General features: G+C 35.5%; 1 protein-coding gene across 5 annotated transcripts in view; it reads left to right on the top strand.

The window, feature by feature from the left end:
• Nucleotides 1-12,742, top strand: part of LOC139751877 (protein O-linked-mannose beta-1,2-N-acetylglucosaminyltransferase 1-like) — a 32,138-nt gene extending 19,396 nt beyond the window's left edge. For all 5 annotated transcript variants that reach the window (XM_071667524.1, XM_071667527.1, XM_071667525.1 and 2 more), the window contains 6 exons: nt 130-303; nt 1,530-1,662; nt 3,424-3,576; nt 5,018-5,194; nt 7,950-8,084; nt 9,091-12,742. In XM_071667524.1, coding sequence (XP_071523625.1) covers nt 130-303; nt 1,530-1,662; nt 3,424-3,576; nt 5,018-5,194; nt 7,950-8,084; nt 9,091-9,187 — 869 coding nt within the window. In that variant the 3' untranslated portion in view covers nt 9,188-12,742. The remainder of the gene's footprint in view (nt 1-129; nt 304-1,529; nt 1,663-3,423; nt 3,577-5,017; nt 5,195-7,949; nt 8,085-9,090) is intronic.
• Nucleotides 12,743-15,264: the final 2,522 nt, after the last annotated feature.

Genomic DNA, 15,264 nt, shown 5'->3' with positions numbered 1-15,264 from the left:
ATTCCTTTGGTATGCTTGATACTTCATATCTTTTCAAGAGTCCTGATATGCATTTAAACTTAAATTTTTTCATAGACTCAAATATTGACATGGTGGATTTCAATGAGATTTTCATTCTTTTTTTTCCAGAAATAATGGAAGTGGTTTTTGAAACAGCTCATGCCCTTTTTCCGGGATCGTCTTATGTAACAGTATTAGAGGAAGGCTTGCTTTTGGCTCCAGACTTCCTGGCTTTCTCTGCTAGTGTTCTGCCCCTTCTGCATGACCCCACTATAATTGCTGTTTCTGCTTGGAATGCTAATGGTAAGTTTGACCATGAATCAGAGCTTGATGTAATTATCGTTACCTACCTACCCTCTGGTTGCTGTATGCCATTTTGAATATTAATTTTTCTTTTCTTATCTGCCTCCCTCTCTTTCCTTAGAGAATTAGTGTCAGGAATAGATGACTGAGCCTTCAAGGAAAAATTCAAAGTTAACTCTTTTCTTTGCATCTGCCGAGAGAAAGTGGTGATACAGAAGTGAAAGATTTCTAGTTCACTAATCTCTCACTTCATAGTTGCATTTTATGATACATAAGAGATATGTGGGTAGAATTCTTCTCCCTTATTCCCTGAGATGAAATATGAAAAGGTGTGGTGTAGTGTTATTAAAGGTTTCTTTTTCAGTCATCTGGGTATTTTTTCCTGTTTTTAATTCCTTAAGAATATTGGTAGAATACTTATATTTTGCCTACGAATCAAATGATTTTTCATCAACCTTTGCAAGTTTTCCAAGCTTTTTAATCATGAATAAATTAAAGATTAATTATTTTTTCACACAATATTTCCCGCAGTATTGCTTTTAACTGATAGTTTCTGTTGCATTTTAATGAGTTGATTTTTTATTCAACTTGTGTTCAGGCTTCCTTCCATAGTAAGATTGTTCTCAGATGACTCCGAAATCAGTGCTTTGTGCTGTTTTAATCAAGATATATTAGCAATTGTTTTGCACAGTTCTGGTGAAATTTAGATTTCTGTTATTAGCATAGTTATTAATTTTTGACTTCCTTGTTTTATGTTTCCGTGTAGATTATTGTTTGAAATGAGAAGAATGAAAAAAATTTCAGTCTGTTCATCAGTATTGTGAATATGATATTAATTCTAATGGTAATGTTAATATTAAGTAATCTTCTAGCATATCCTTAGTGATGAATCTTTCACAAAATGTATTTTTTACTTTCTCCAGAAGCCCTTTGACACCTGGAGAATGGCCAATCTATAGTCTAACTCGTGAGGGCATCACACTGTGTTGTTGAATGGGATTACTTGGATTTGCTTTCTCATTCCCTCTGTGTATTGCATATTTTACTCTTGATTGCTATTGATCTCATATCTTTAATATTAAGGTGAATATGTCAGTGAGGTAGACATGAATGCTGTGTCACTGTGAAGGTAATTGCTTTTTAGTCATAAGGTGAGTTTTTAGTTCAACTTTACTTTTTCATTTAATGTAAATATTATATATTTCTCAAAAATAAGTTATTTTCAGGTTTTCCAAATGTGTCATCACGGCCTGATGTGGTGTATAGAGTAGAGGATTTTCCTGGTCAAGCATTCACCATTCGTATGTCCACATATTTAAGGGAGCTAAAGCCAAACATGAAGCAGTGCTGCAATAAACGGTATGTTCATAGTAATGTAGAAAGATTAATTTTCTGTTTGTCAGTCACTTCCACATAAGCCCTTCATCACTGCAAAACAGGTGGGTCATACAAAACCTCAACTAAACAACTTAACTTTGCACATCACCAAAGATATGTCTGTTGATAAAGCCTTTTGCCTTTTCACCTTACATTCAGTGTTCCTTAAGCTTGATCAACGAGATTCAGATATAGTTTTGTGGTCACTAACCAAATGTACCGTTATCCACATTTCCATTTAATCCCCAGTGCTCATATTTTACTTCATAAGCCTTTTTCCTTCTTAGGCCTTATCATTCTTTGATTTTCTATGAATTTTTGTCCCATCATCCTCACTACTCCCCTCCCCATCCATCTTGGATTACTTTAAATTTCATGATTCATAGTGAGAAAAGGGAAGGAAAGATCAATAAGCAGCAAGCTTTTAGGAAGAGAAACTATGGTAAATTTGTAGAGGGCAAAAGAACAAACAGCACAGTTTGGGGAGGATGCATGAAGTTTTCAGGTCAGGTTGAGGGAGTAGATGACATTGTTTTCAGTTCAATCAAATTAATAGGTAGAGCTATAGTTACCCTACATGTGAGAACTGTACTTAGTGTGTGGATGAATAACTTATTTTTATAATTAGATTAAGTGCTCAAAAATGAAGACTCTCTTGTATTTGAACGAGGCTTTAGTTTGTTGGAGACAAACCTAGTTACATGTGTGAGAGATTTGATGATCTTATATCATGTATGTGTGATCCAATTCAGAGTCTGGACATGAGAGCTGTTTTATCTTCAGAATGAGTTATTTGGTTTGTATTGTTTTTTCAGTTATCTCATCTTTTGACTTTACTCCACTTTCAAATAAGCCTTTATTTTCTCCAGTATGAATTTCAGATGAACTCAGTATCTCATTTATGATAGTTTGGATCTTTTGGGTGAATAATGAGGAGGGAAAGGGTGACCTTGAATGAAAAGAAGAGCTGAGGGACAACTTATGTCAACTCGACTTTACCTACAGGTGTGAAACATGAGTATGGAGAGGAGGAGAGAGTTTTAGAATTTCAGCTGCTAAAATGAAATACTTGAGGGATAGTTGTGGTATTAGCAGATAGATGGAGTGGAGTAAGTAGAACTTGAGTGACCAGGAAAGATGGGATGTCGCAACAGGAATGACATGAGATGTAGTGTTGCATGTGTTACACATTGGATAACAAGAAGTATCTGGAAATGGTTTTGTCATGTCTAGAGCATGTTTGATGATAATTCGGTAAGTGTTTAAGAGTGAGGTAGAGGAAAATAGTGCAAGGAGAAAACAGCTGGAATCTTAGGAGGGGAAATGGAGAGAATGTATTAGGAAGGAAACCCAGGCAGTTGTGAGGGGGTAAGTTGCATCCTTGTGAGGGATGTAAATAGTATGAGGAGAAGGCAGCTGGCATCTTAGGAGGGGAAATGAAGGGAACATATTGGGAAGGAAACCCAGGCATTTGTGAGGTAGTGAGTTGCATCCTTGGAAGGTGTATTTGGATAGGATAGCCTGTAGACTTTTCATCTCTGCCCATTCTCTCAGCTATGGGAAATGATATATCACAGATTTAAATCAGAATAGAAAAAGTAAGTTTTTCTGCACTTCAGTTTGTTTTTCTTTTTGAGTGTGCCATGCTATATATCTTAATGTTATAAATATGCTGATAAACAGTCTTTATCAATACTCTTAAGTTATGTAGATATCATACACTATCTAATTGTATTGTTACAGTGGCTGGGAAGGGTGGCTAGAACTTGGTCTCTGGGAAAGGGAAATGGTGGTACCAGATGTGTCACGTGTTTTGCGTCGTCCAGTGGGGCATGACCTTGAGCCAGTCACACCATTGATTCGTGCTCTTTTCCATCGTCTCCGTGCTACTAATCTGTGAGTTTGATGTTTTTATCCAGTCCTTAAGCATTTGATGCATCCTTTAGAAGCTAATGCATGGAATACTTTGAGTTATTTTAGTAAAGCTGGTGGTTTAGAACAACCGTGTTTAATGTCAATTGTTGCATCATCACACACTGAAGGCTTTCCATTAATTTGTTAACATTTTTCAGTTTCCTACTTCTTTTTAAGTCCCCTCTTTCCTTACTGTAATAGTTTACTTAAACCTTGAGTCATACTGTTATCAGTTGGCCATCCTTACTTTATGTCAGCATCTGACATATATGCATGGTTTTTAGGTGTCACATGCTTCAAAATGATTTATTTATAGATATACAGTTTGGGATCTTTCTCTTCAATAATCTTTTTCAGTTTCTTTGTCTTTTTCAGAACACTAGCAAATTTGTTTGTTAATATCTTACACTTATGACTACTTTGGTGCTAGGTATAACATTTCCTCAGTCCCCTTTATTCTTTGTATATATAAGTAATCTTTCTGAGACAGCCAATTTGTACTCTGATCTGCCTATTGAACTCGTAAAAACTGGTAAGCATGTTTTGGACAGGGAGGTTAAAAGTTCTTGTTGTAGCTATAAGAATATGCATCAATTAATTTTTCATGATTGTTTGAAAACCCGATTTTGTAACTGATGCACTTGTGTATGTGATTACTTGTCTGTACACATTGTAAAAGGAAGGAGTAATCCCTTATTATCTTTTTTCCATCATTCAGTTTTTTATCTTCAGTATTCATTCACTGTATCTTCTATTTATATCTCTGATACTCATTACCTTCAGGAGCTCCCTTGGAGGGACAGCTACATCTAAGGAGTCTCCGTAGCTGGTGGATTCTAGTATCGTGGCTTTATTTAACTTAATTTGTGCCACTCATACACCTTTGTATTATTATACTGGTATTTCTTATCACCTTTATCAGTAAAATTTTATTGTTGATAACCTGTTTAGCCCTTTAATTGATGTGCACCAACTCTTTTAGGGAGGTGTTTGATATCAACAGTGTCATATTGATTTAGAAACTTGAAAATTGTAATCAAATGGCTCAGTAAATACCTTTGATTTTAGTTTACTTGTAGTCTCAATATTCCAATTAAATAAGAGAAAGATAATAAAGAACTGCCTGAAATGAAATCAGGTTTACAATTTTATTCTGTCTGAGTACATTAATGGTTCATCATGATTTAGAAACGAAAAGTATGATTAAGCTTCGTCCTTTCCCTCTCCCTCCAAGTGTAGGTAAGTCTATGGCTGTAATCCTCTTCCTATAGCTCAGCCCCCTTACTTAATGTAAAAATCATTGTTGCCTGTTTTTGAACCTTTTATAGCATCTCCATGTTTCCTCAAGTAAGGTGACCAAAGTGGTCATGCATTGTTCACTTTGGTAGCAAAATCACTGATTCCCATTACATTTTGCTTTCAGAGAGATGACAGTAACAGTCAACAATGCAGACTCTTTGACTGCTGAGCGATATGAAATTCACTTGTCTGAGTTGCTGAATTCCAGTCATGCTCATATGATCAAACTTACAAAGGAAGCTATATCTAAGTGTGCTGAAGATGAATCAATCAAAGATTTCAAGATGAATTTTGATGAAAAGTGAGTGTTAATATTTAAGAATTATATGTTAGACATTAACAGCCATTTGTCGTGATTAGTTGATACCTGTCTTCATGTTTGGTGGTAAAGACTGGCAGAGGAATCATGAAGAACTATCAGGTTTGTGAATATGTATGAGTGGATAAATCTCCTGACTTTAGTGAAATCCATAGGGATGTAAAAACTGACTTGAACTCTGCTGTTGGTATGGTATGTTTTTGTAGACCTTAGTTATTCCACATATGCATTATGCATGTAGAATTATACTCATATAAGGCAAAAGGACTTTTTGACTCAGATGGCTCTGCTGTTCCATCTGCCTTTGACATGTTTCCTACATTGTTCAGCTAATCTCCAAAAGAATCAACTGAATTGACTTCAAGTATGGCAGGAATATTCCTTTAGGGTATTCTCATTTAAGTTTATCATGTGTTTGGTCAGAACTGTAGGGTTAGTTGACTGAGTTGCACTTATGTATCACTTATGAAAAAGTTTAACCTGGAGCTTATCTAGTCCATAATTTGAGGAAAATTTCCCTTTTGGCCCTGAGACTTTATATGCTTGTTGTTCACTTTGAAAGAAAAAGCATGATATGGTAAAACCTGTTTTCCTTAATGTGAGACAACATGATATTCATAATAACATAATGTTAAGTTTCTGTTGATAGCCCTTGAATATCTGGAAAGAAATTGAAGAATGAAAAAAAAAAATGTAAAAATATTTCAGATCACATGTGCACTGCTTTGCAGTAATTAGTGTACTCAACACCCAGTGTCTTGTGGCACTGGTGATTGTTTACCATCTCATCTGCTTTGTGGCACAACATTGTGTGCTGGTGTTGCATGTTTATGTATTTTGTACACCCTGTATTATTTTTGTGGAGAGTGGTCCCTTTCATATATCATCAATAATTGTCTGACAGCTCCTTGAAGCTATCTGTGTCTTGCATGATGCACAAGAGGAATGTTATAAGCCTCAGAAAGATGGAGTTATGCAAGAGGCTGGCTAAGGGTGAGTCCAAGGCAGCACATATGAAGGACTTCAGTGTTGGCATGACAGGTATTTACATCACTAAGCAGCAGAAGAAGGCTGAGGCATTTAGTAGTGCTTATTTGCTTACATGCATTAATGTTTCCTCAAAATAAGATATTAGTAAATGGTTAAAATATTTTGAAATATTACGGTTTCTGAATTATTTGATATGTTAAAAAAGATAAGTTGAATAACCGGAATTTTTGTTATTCTAAACGATCCCCCCAAACATTTAAGATTACAGAGGCTTTCCTGTATCATACATAGAAGTATTATTTTAAGGACATAATGTTGAAATCCTTTATTATCTGTAAAAAGTTTATTAAGGAAGAGTAGAATAATCTTGAGTTTGAAAACAGGCTGTATAAAGAGTGATTTGGAGTGTGACAGGGCTAAGTAACCGATGGAAGCCGTCTTTGATAGCTGGTTGTAAAATTTGTGATTAGATGGAGGATTTTTGAATATGGTAAAAAGTAATACAAGAATTAGGTGACTGTCTAATGCCAATTGAAAATAAAATGGAGGAGACCAAGAATGTTGAATATGAATGCATTAAGGTGAGTATGTGGTACTGAAATCAGTGGATTAAAGTTTAATGAAAGAGTTGAAAGTATTACTGATTAATGATATAGACCCCAAAACAAGACTGTTGCCTTTGTGATCCAACCCATTATTTGAAAAACAGAAATTCTTTTTCCCTTACAGAATATGTCATTAATATCTTTTCTTTCTTCTTTCATACTATTCGCCATTTTCCGCATTAGCGAGGTAGCGTTGAGAACAGAGGACTGGGCCTTTGAGGGAATATCCTCACCTGGCCCCCTTCTCTATTCCCTCTTTTGGAAAATTAAAAAAAAAAAAGCGAGAGGGGAGGATTTCCAGCCACCCGCTCCCTCCCCTTTAGTCGCCTTCTACGACATGCAAGGAATACATGGGAAGTATTCTTTCTCCCCTATCCCCAGGGATAAAATATCTTTTATCATAGGAAATACCAAAAAGTCGTATACTTTCCACTATGTCAGTGTGAAAGGGTGCTAATTGCATTGAGCAGGGCCTGTCATGACATCTAGGATGCTCCTTTTTGGTTTAAGTATATGATTATTTTTTTTCAGGTATGATTGTATTCTGTATGCAATTCATGATTTCTTTCTCAGGTGTGATTTCACATGTATGTTTTTTGCATGTTTGTATGTTATTACACAGACAAACCTGTACTTGCTTAAACAAAAGAGCAGTGAACTCAATTTGGACCAGAGATATCAACAATCATACCCCAGAAATGGGTTCTTTTATTCTAAAACTAAATACAGTAGTGAGCATCAACATCTGGGTTCCCACCCAGATGACGTATATAAACCCCTTTGGGCCTCATATAGGTGACTGTAATTCGTGATGTATTTCTGGCTGTGGCAGTATGCTGCTAGTGACATCTGTGAATCTTTGGTGGAAGCAAATATCAACAGAAACAGGGTCATAAGCTTTGTCACAAGATGAAGGGAACTATTTAAGGGTTAAAACATGAAGGAAGGGGATGATTGTGTGAATGGATGTATGTAGATGTGGACTGCTTTCTTTGTTCACTAGTACATTCTCCATGAACAGCTTTACCATATTACAAGAAATATTATTTAGTTATTATATTTGATTATCCATTGATTGATTGATATTATCCTTTTGACAGAATGTTCAAATTAATATGTTCGATTTTGACTCTGTTATCCAGGCAGACAGTTTATGTTTTACCGTACACTGAGCTGGACATGACAGGATATGGTGGCATGAAGATCCTGTGTCATTGTTTTGGACTCTTCCATGAGGAACATTCTTCTCCAAGAGGTCTACACCGTGGATTATTACGGTGAGATGAAGGGGACAGATGCTTGATGTATTAGAGGGGTATTATATGATAAGAGTTTCATCACACATCTTTCACCTAATACTGGGCTATCTTGGTTAGTACAGTGTAAAGAGTCCTTGAAAATAGGTTCTTATGGCAACATTGAAGGAAAATGGGTCCAAGACAGCCCAGGGTAGAGAATGTGCTCTGATACCTTTTCCTAGACAGCCCAGGGTAGAGAATGTGCTCTGATACCTTTTCCTGCTTTGTGCATGCGAATATGACCCGTAGTAGTTTTTCATTTATGTTTGCATATATTATTAAATGCAACCTCAGGACCCCTTCTCTGAGACTCCTGCAGCTTCAAAGCACAGCTCCACACAGGAATAGGTAAGGTGGACTCCTTTAGTTGATGCTGTACTCTTTGCCTTCATTTATGATGCGGCCTCATTGAAGGTGGCTTCTTACTTGCAGTGTTATCAGTGGAGTCATGAATACCTGTTTGTATATGCATACTATACAGTGACATATCGCACTAAACTCAGTTCAACTCTATTACCTCACTAAATATTCTACCATACCTTACCTGAGAACAGTAAAGATCTTACTCATTTAATGTATATTTCTTATCATTATTACCATATTACACTTATTAAAGAAGTTCTTTATTCTTGATCGAATTTTTGTCCACATATAAAAGCATCCTGCAAGTCCAGGAGTACAAATATTCATACATTTTATTGAAAGAAAATCCTCAGAGAGTAGCATACACCCATATTCAAATTTTGTTCAGCTCTGGTATTCATAGTAATCAGACATAATGATTTTGTTTAAAGGAAAATATAAATGAAAATTAAAGCAATAGAAAGCAAACTGTATTGTGATCAATTTGATACAGAATTAAAACATAGAAATTAACCTTTTTTGTATGATATCATGAAAGGGTTAACTTCATTGCAAGAACTTTTTTCATAAGTATTCAGTCTTTTAGAGTACAGCATTAAATTAATCTTATTTTTCTTTACAGGTTTAGCATGAAAGGAAATATAGTTATTTTTCTCAGCAACAGGAGTCCACATTTCTTAATGACACCCTACAATGGATCTACTCTCAGTTTACCATGATTAAGAAGAGAGATTTTTGTATGATAGATTTAACAGTATTAAAGCACAGAATTCTAACACAGCCCATTTCAAATATAGTGTTAACTTTATATGTTTTAATTAACTGAAAGTTTATGAGTTTCTTAATGCTTGGGCATGTAGTTGTTAGAAAAGAGTCTGTGATATAAGCATTTTTTTCTCTGTTGTGGAGTAAATATTATAGATATATATGTTCGATTATACTGAGTGTGTTATTTCATGGTAGTGTATTATTCAGAGTTTTGTATGCTGGACAGCTGATTTTTTGCTGTCTGGATGAGAAGTTGCCATCCCATTGCTTATGAGATTATATAATGGAAATTGACTTTATTGTCTTGATCTTGCATATCACAAAATAGGTAAAAGATGTGTGAAAATGAGAGAGAGTTGTGATTATAAACTGTTTTGTAAATGTATATCAGGGAAGTTTCATACCTGTATTGTTTCATATGTGGTGGAAATGCAGTAGCATACACTGTGTACAACATGCACTGACCATAATTGAACTGGAAACCTACTAACCTTAGGTTCTGATGTTCATATGTTGTCAGATAGGATGAGTACTTTCAGTTGAAGGCTGTAACTTGCGCTTGTTTGATGTATACATTTGTGTTGAATATTGCTTCTGCTAATGTATGAAAAACTTGTCACTCCCATTTGGATTTCTACTCTGGTTCACCCCTTAATTGAGTAAAGAGTGTTAGTGAATTAACTAGGTTTATAGTCAAGTCACTGAATTATTAGAATAGTACAGAAGCCCTTGATTTACAATTGATTTATGCTGCTCTTTACATTACATAGGGAGTAGTATCTGTGATAAGTTTATAAGATTATCTGAGAATTTTTATTTGCAATTGAATGATGTGCCTCATTTAAGCATTCAGCTAATGTTTCCAGTTTTTACTAAAAGTAAGAACGGACATATCTGAAGAATTGAGTTTTTCCTTGTGTCAGTATTGTTTTTATCTTTACACTTTTTGGTTGCATTTATTCTTATTGCAGAAATGCATGTGCAAACTGCCCATGTAAATGTTGGTAAACAAGAATATTATCAATACTTGTCTGTGTGATTAGCAAGAAGAAACATTTTTTTTACTGCAGTCAAGAAGGTGCTATGTCTTTCCTGTAGACTGTTCCCTGTAAGCATCACAGAGGTTACTTACCCTTTAAGGGTTAAAAACAGAATTTTACCATGAAATGGAGTGCATCTACCAAATGCTTACCTTAATTGCTCATGCTCTGCTCAAACTTAGGTCCTTTGCCACTAAATGTTTCTTTGTTCCCCATTTTTGTTTATGTTGTTGAGCCAGAGTTGGTTTATGGCTCTCAAGTCAGTTTCTCTTATACCCATTTCTCATTGTGAAGTTTGGGGCATATCTTTGAAGACTTGTATTACACAGAAAAATAGGAGAGATTCCATCATTTTCCATGAATAGACAAGGGGTTGACTCTGCAACTTGATATAGGGAACCTAAATCCTGCATTGAAGGACAATCCAATAACATCAAGGTCTTTCTCTGCTTTGACCCCAGTTGAACTTTTAATTACACAAAATATTGTGTTAGGGCTTCTCTTCCTGCTCAGTCACAAGTTAACCCTCAGACTGAATCTTCTACTTTCCAAAGAGAAATGGAAAACTTACTAGTTCATAGTTGATTTAAGACTTTGCAGCCCTTTGTGAAATTTGAATCCTTGGGAAATGTGAGCCTTGGATCTCCTCTTTTTTGGTGGCTTATCCAAATGATATGTCAGATGTTTGTGGATTTTCTGTAGAGTTCACATATGGACAAAGAAAGATCTTGCTGTAGGATCAGATTTGAATATGTTACAGCTTGGCTTGGCACATGAAGAATAGCTAAGCAAATGGTAGTTGTGAATGTTTTTTTTTTTTTCTAGCTCACTTTATGAAATTGTTCAGTAGTTATGAGCTTGGATTTAGACCATAGTTAAGGAAATTTCATCCTCATATAAACAGTCATTTGAGTTAGACGTAATTGAAAAAAATTTGTCCTTGCATTGAAACAGGTTTCAGAACCCTGTAAGGAAATTTTATTTGAAGTTTGCATCTGAAAAGAGATTGCAAGAAAGAACCTATTGCTTCCCTTAGGAATGTGGAACAAATAATACATTTGCAGTTTGTATTTCCAACAATATCTCTTTTACCTCTTGATGCAGTCCAGAAAACTGTAGAATTGAGAAGTCTGTCCTTCTTCAGTTTCACATGATTTTTCAGTCAATGCCAGGTTTTAAGATGATTGTGAATGGAGGCAAAGTGGCATGTGAGCCAAGAAAATAACTTTTACTTAGGTAGACTTTGTAGGGCAGGTTTCTTCAAGAACTTTTAGGAATTCTTTAAGGATTAAAGATTCATTCCTTCAAAGAAGCGTACTCGAAGGGGGAATGGTAGGAACGGCTTTTGAGATAATCATTCTGCATGAAGATACGATTCTTTTGTGAGACAAGTTTTTTCCTTCATATTTGATTGTACTGTTTGGTAAACTTTGGACAGCATCTGAGTCTTTCTTAAGTGATTGACGATACTTTTTGTTGACTAAAATTAGGATTTCCAAGTCATAACTGATACCTTTTTACAGTGATGTGCATTTTTTATTCATGTATATTCTTTACAAATTTCTTATTTTTGTTATTATTTTATTTTACCGGTGGTTTCGTTCAATAGATGTTTAAAGCAGAAGCCGTTAATAGTAGTCATGAAACGGAGTGATAATTATTAAAAATATTAATTTTCTAAAGTACATTTTGCATTAAGCCATACTCCAAATGTTAATATATAATATATCAGTATTGTATGCAATAGTTAACTTTTAACTTCGTACGACAAATTATAATTTGAAATGATTTGTAATTTTAACGGTCTTTAGAATGACGAAAGCAACAGATGGTGTCGAAACACGGAAGGGTAAAGACGTCTCCTTTAGTTTTCGTTGATTGTTTTATTATAATCCGAAGTGGAAGATATTGTCATAATATCTTCATGCTGACGCCAGTATCTTGTAAGTATGAAATTTATTAATTGATAAGTGATAACGAGAACGTAACCTGAGAAAGAAGAATTATACTTCCAGACAGTTCCTTCCCAGACTGCTGGCCTTTTTTCTAGCCTTAATATCTCCATATGGGCTTTGCTGTTGAGCTGTCTTATTTAACAATAATTTTTCATTCAATCTGTGGTGATACACACGGCCAACACTTAGATTACAATTGAATATTAAATGAATATAGAGTTGAAATTGTATTTTTAAGAAATGTTGGAATGCGTATTTCCAAACACAGTAAGATTAAGATGCGACCTGCAATTGCTAGTTAATTGCTCGTGTGTATATATAATAAGAGATTTAATAATGATTTCCAGACTGTAAGTCTTGCCTAGTATTTACCTTTTGCCGTTTACAAGGCACGGTAAATGTTTTCATCGCTGACGTGTGAGGGTACGTTACGTATATTTGGTGAAATATGTCATTCTATCTGTAATTTGGCTGGTTTCTCCCAAATATAAATGTAAGAGATAGTATTGAATCGGAATATTTATTTATGCCCACTGATAACCTGATAAGACTAAGAAAAGACATCACTGTCATTTACTCGTTTGCAGATGATTGATTCATCCATAGATATATAGTTATTGCTGATTAACTTTTTTTTTTTTTTACCCGCAGGCGGTAGATTATGTCACATTTCTGACTATTAGTAATGTACAGGAACACCATGTGTATATCAGCTAGTTGATTAACGAAATGGTTTTATTTCGTAATGTATAATTATTTTTCCATAAACGTTTCATTGTTAGGTTAGCTTAGGTTATATTTATTTATTTATTTTTTTGTCCCCGAATGACATCCCCATCAAGCAATTTGCCCTTTACTACTAGATGGTACTGGTAAGTGATATGCCATTAGGTGACATTAATAGCAGTAGGCCGCGGAAGACCATGCAAAGTGGTTGGAAGGCCGTGGTAGATGACCAGGTGGTGGTGATCATGCAAGGGAAAAGATTGTAGACCTTGAATAAGTGGTTAATGGGGCGTGTTAGATGGCAGTCGGAGGGTGTGGTAAAGGATAGTTGGTTGCAAGAGGGTATGATGATAGATAACAGCAGATGGCTGAAGGCCATGGTAGGTGAGGCAGGACACGGCAGGTCAGGCCAATATATGTACCCACATAACTCCCATTCCCGTGTTTGGATTCGCTGATGAGGAACTTCCTGCTGCTCCGCAGTTGCGCAGTTTCTCACACCAAGCTGACCGGGAGAGGGCTAGCTACACTAATTTTCTGTTTGATGAGCAAGGTCATGTGCAGGCATGTGCTAATTATTTACGAAAAAAAATCACTATTTGATTATAGGATTACTAGTATATACAATTCGTTTATCTCTGAACACTAGATTGCTGGTGACAGGACTTAGAAAAAATTTGTTTGGATAAAAGTTTCTGAGCTAGAGTTGGTTGGGAAAGGATAAGGATAGATAAGGTATATTAGGTTATTAGTTTGTGTTCAAGAATATCCTAGGAGAAATATTACACTTTTAGGCAAAGATTATGATGATGGTTAGATGTGGGTGTTAGAACGCAAAACGTTTTCCGGACTGTCGCTGGAATGAAGTATAAGGAAAGTGTGTTGGGTGTGCTTTACCTTTTTGAAAAATCAATTTCGTTGATTGAGACTTCGTTTTAGATGTAAATAGCACAGTGTGGCACCGGTTAAATAATTTTGTGTACGGAAATCTTATGATTTGAAACTATAAAGATGGAATGATTTAATCACCCAAATGTTGGTAAACTCGTCATTGGAAAATAAAATTGACGCAATCAGGTTTATATATAAGGTAAGGCTATCAGAATTTTGAGTAGTAAAACTAGCTGGCGGTGTAAAAAATGATGGAATAACAGAACGTTGAATAAGTAGATTTCGTCTGCTGATATAGTATGCTTTTTCATGGTTAGCAAAACCTTTTGTATAACTAAGCATACTTAGCATATTTGAATCTAGATAAAACTACTTGCAACAAAACTTCCACCTGTTAGTAGTGATAAAACCAAACCTCCACTAAAGTCAAGTAATATGATGTGATATACATCTCCAGTCTTAATGGATTCACAAAGATATCATGAAGAATATTTAAGGTGAGGGAGTCTGACTTAAATCATTGGGGTTGGCCAGATGTGTTAGGTTACGCTTGGAGCCTAGCAGCCCGCCCGCATCTCTTCAGACAACTGCGCTAAAAGTACTGCGCCATTGGCCTTGCTTAGCCAACATCTCATAAATGTGACGCTCTTTATGCTATCTTTAGCATCCTTCCTGATAGATACATTCTATTTTGTGAGTAACGTGTTCGTCCATACGATAGATAGTTCTACCAAATGCTTTCGGTAGAGTGAGAATGCCAGTACACGAAGCTTGAAGTTGAGGCTTTGTCTAGTTCAAACGGGTTGAGGGTTTTCTTTCCACAAATGTAAGTTTTTCCCAGACTACGCAGCGCTGTCCTAGATTCAAAAGGTTGAGTTAGTTTGGTGTGCATTAGGTTGAGGGTTTGCTCTATATACATAATGTGCAGTTTCTGTATCAAGGTGGAGGATTGTCGGATATGCATAAGGTTTACGATTAATCCTGTATGGTTAAGGTTCATTCTGTATATTTTAAGTTGAGGGGTTTTATTTCTACACAAGGCTTAGATTTGTCCTGTCAGCAGGAGGGTTGGGCTCGCCATCTCTGAAAAGGTTAGGGGTTTTACACTGCACCTGCACAGGGATGAACTCACCACAGATGCAAAATATAAACAAGTTTCGTCTGAGTTTGAATTAGGTCATATCAGTCTCATGTATGCAGCTGCTTGGGTTAAAGATAGCGTGTAATGATGGTAAACATACATGCTTTTACGTACAAATGTTTTGATGCGACATTTTTTTCTCTCAAATGATTGTATCAAGTTGTATAATCCAGTATGAATAACGGGATTATATCATTTTTCAGATTCATTTGGTTTTAATGATATTTGGCATTTACTAAATATTTACACAAGTTAACGCTCATTTAGTTCTCTAC

Source organism: Panulirus ornatus, chromosome 12, assembly GCF_036320965.1.
Source record: "Panulirus ornatus isolate Po-2019 chromosome 12, ASM3632096v1, whole genome shotgun sequence".
NCBI lineage: Eukaryota > Metazoa > Arthropoda > Malacostraca > Decapoda > Palinuridae > Panulirus > Panulirus ornatus.
Note: the sequence above shows the minus strand (reverse complement) of the source record. Positions and strands in the feature narration are given on the sequence as shown.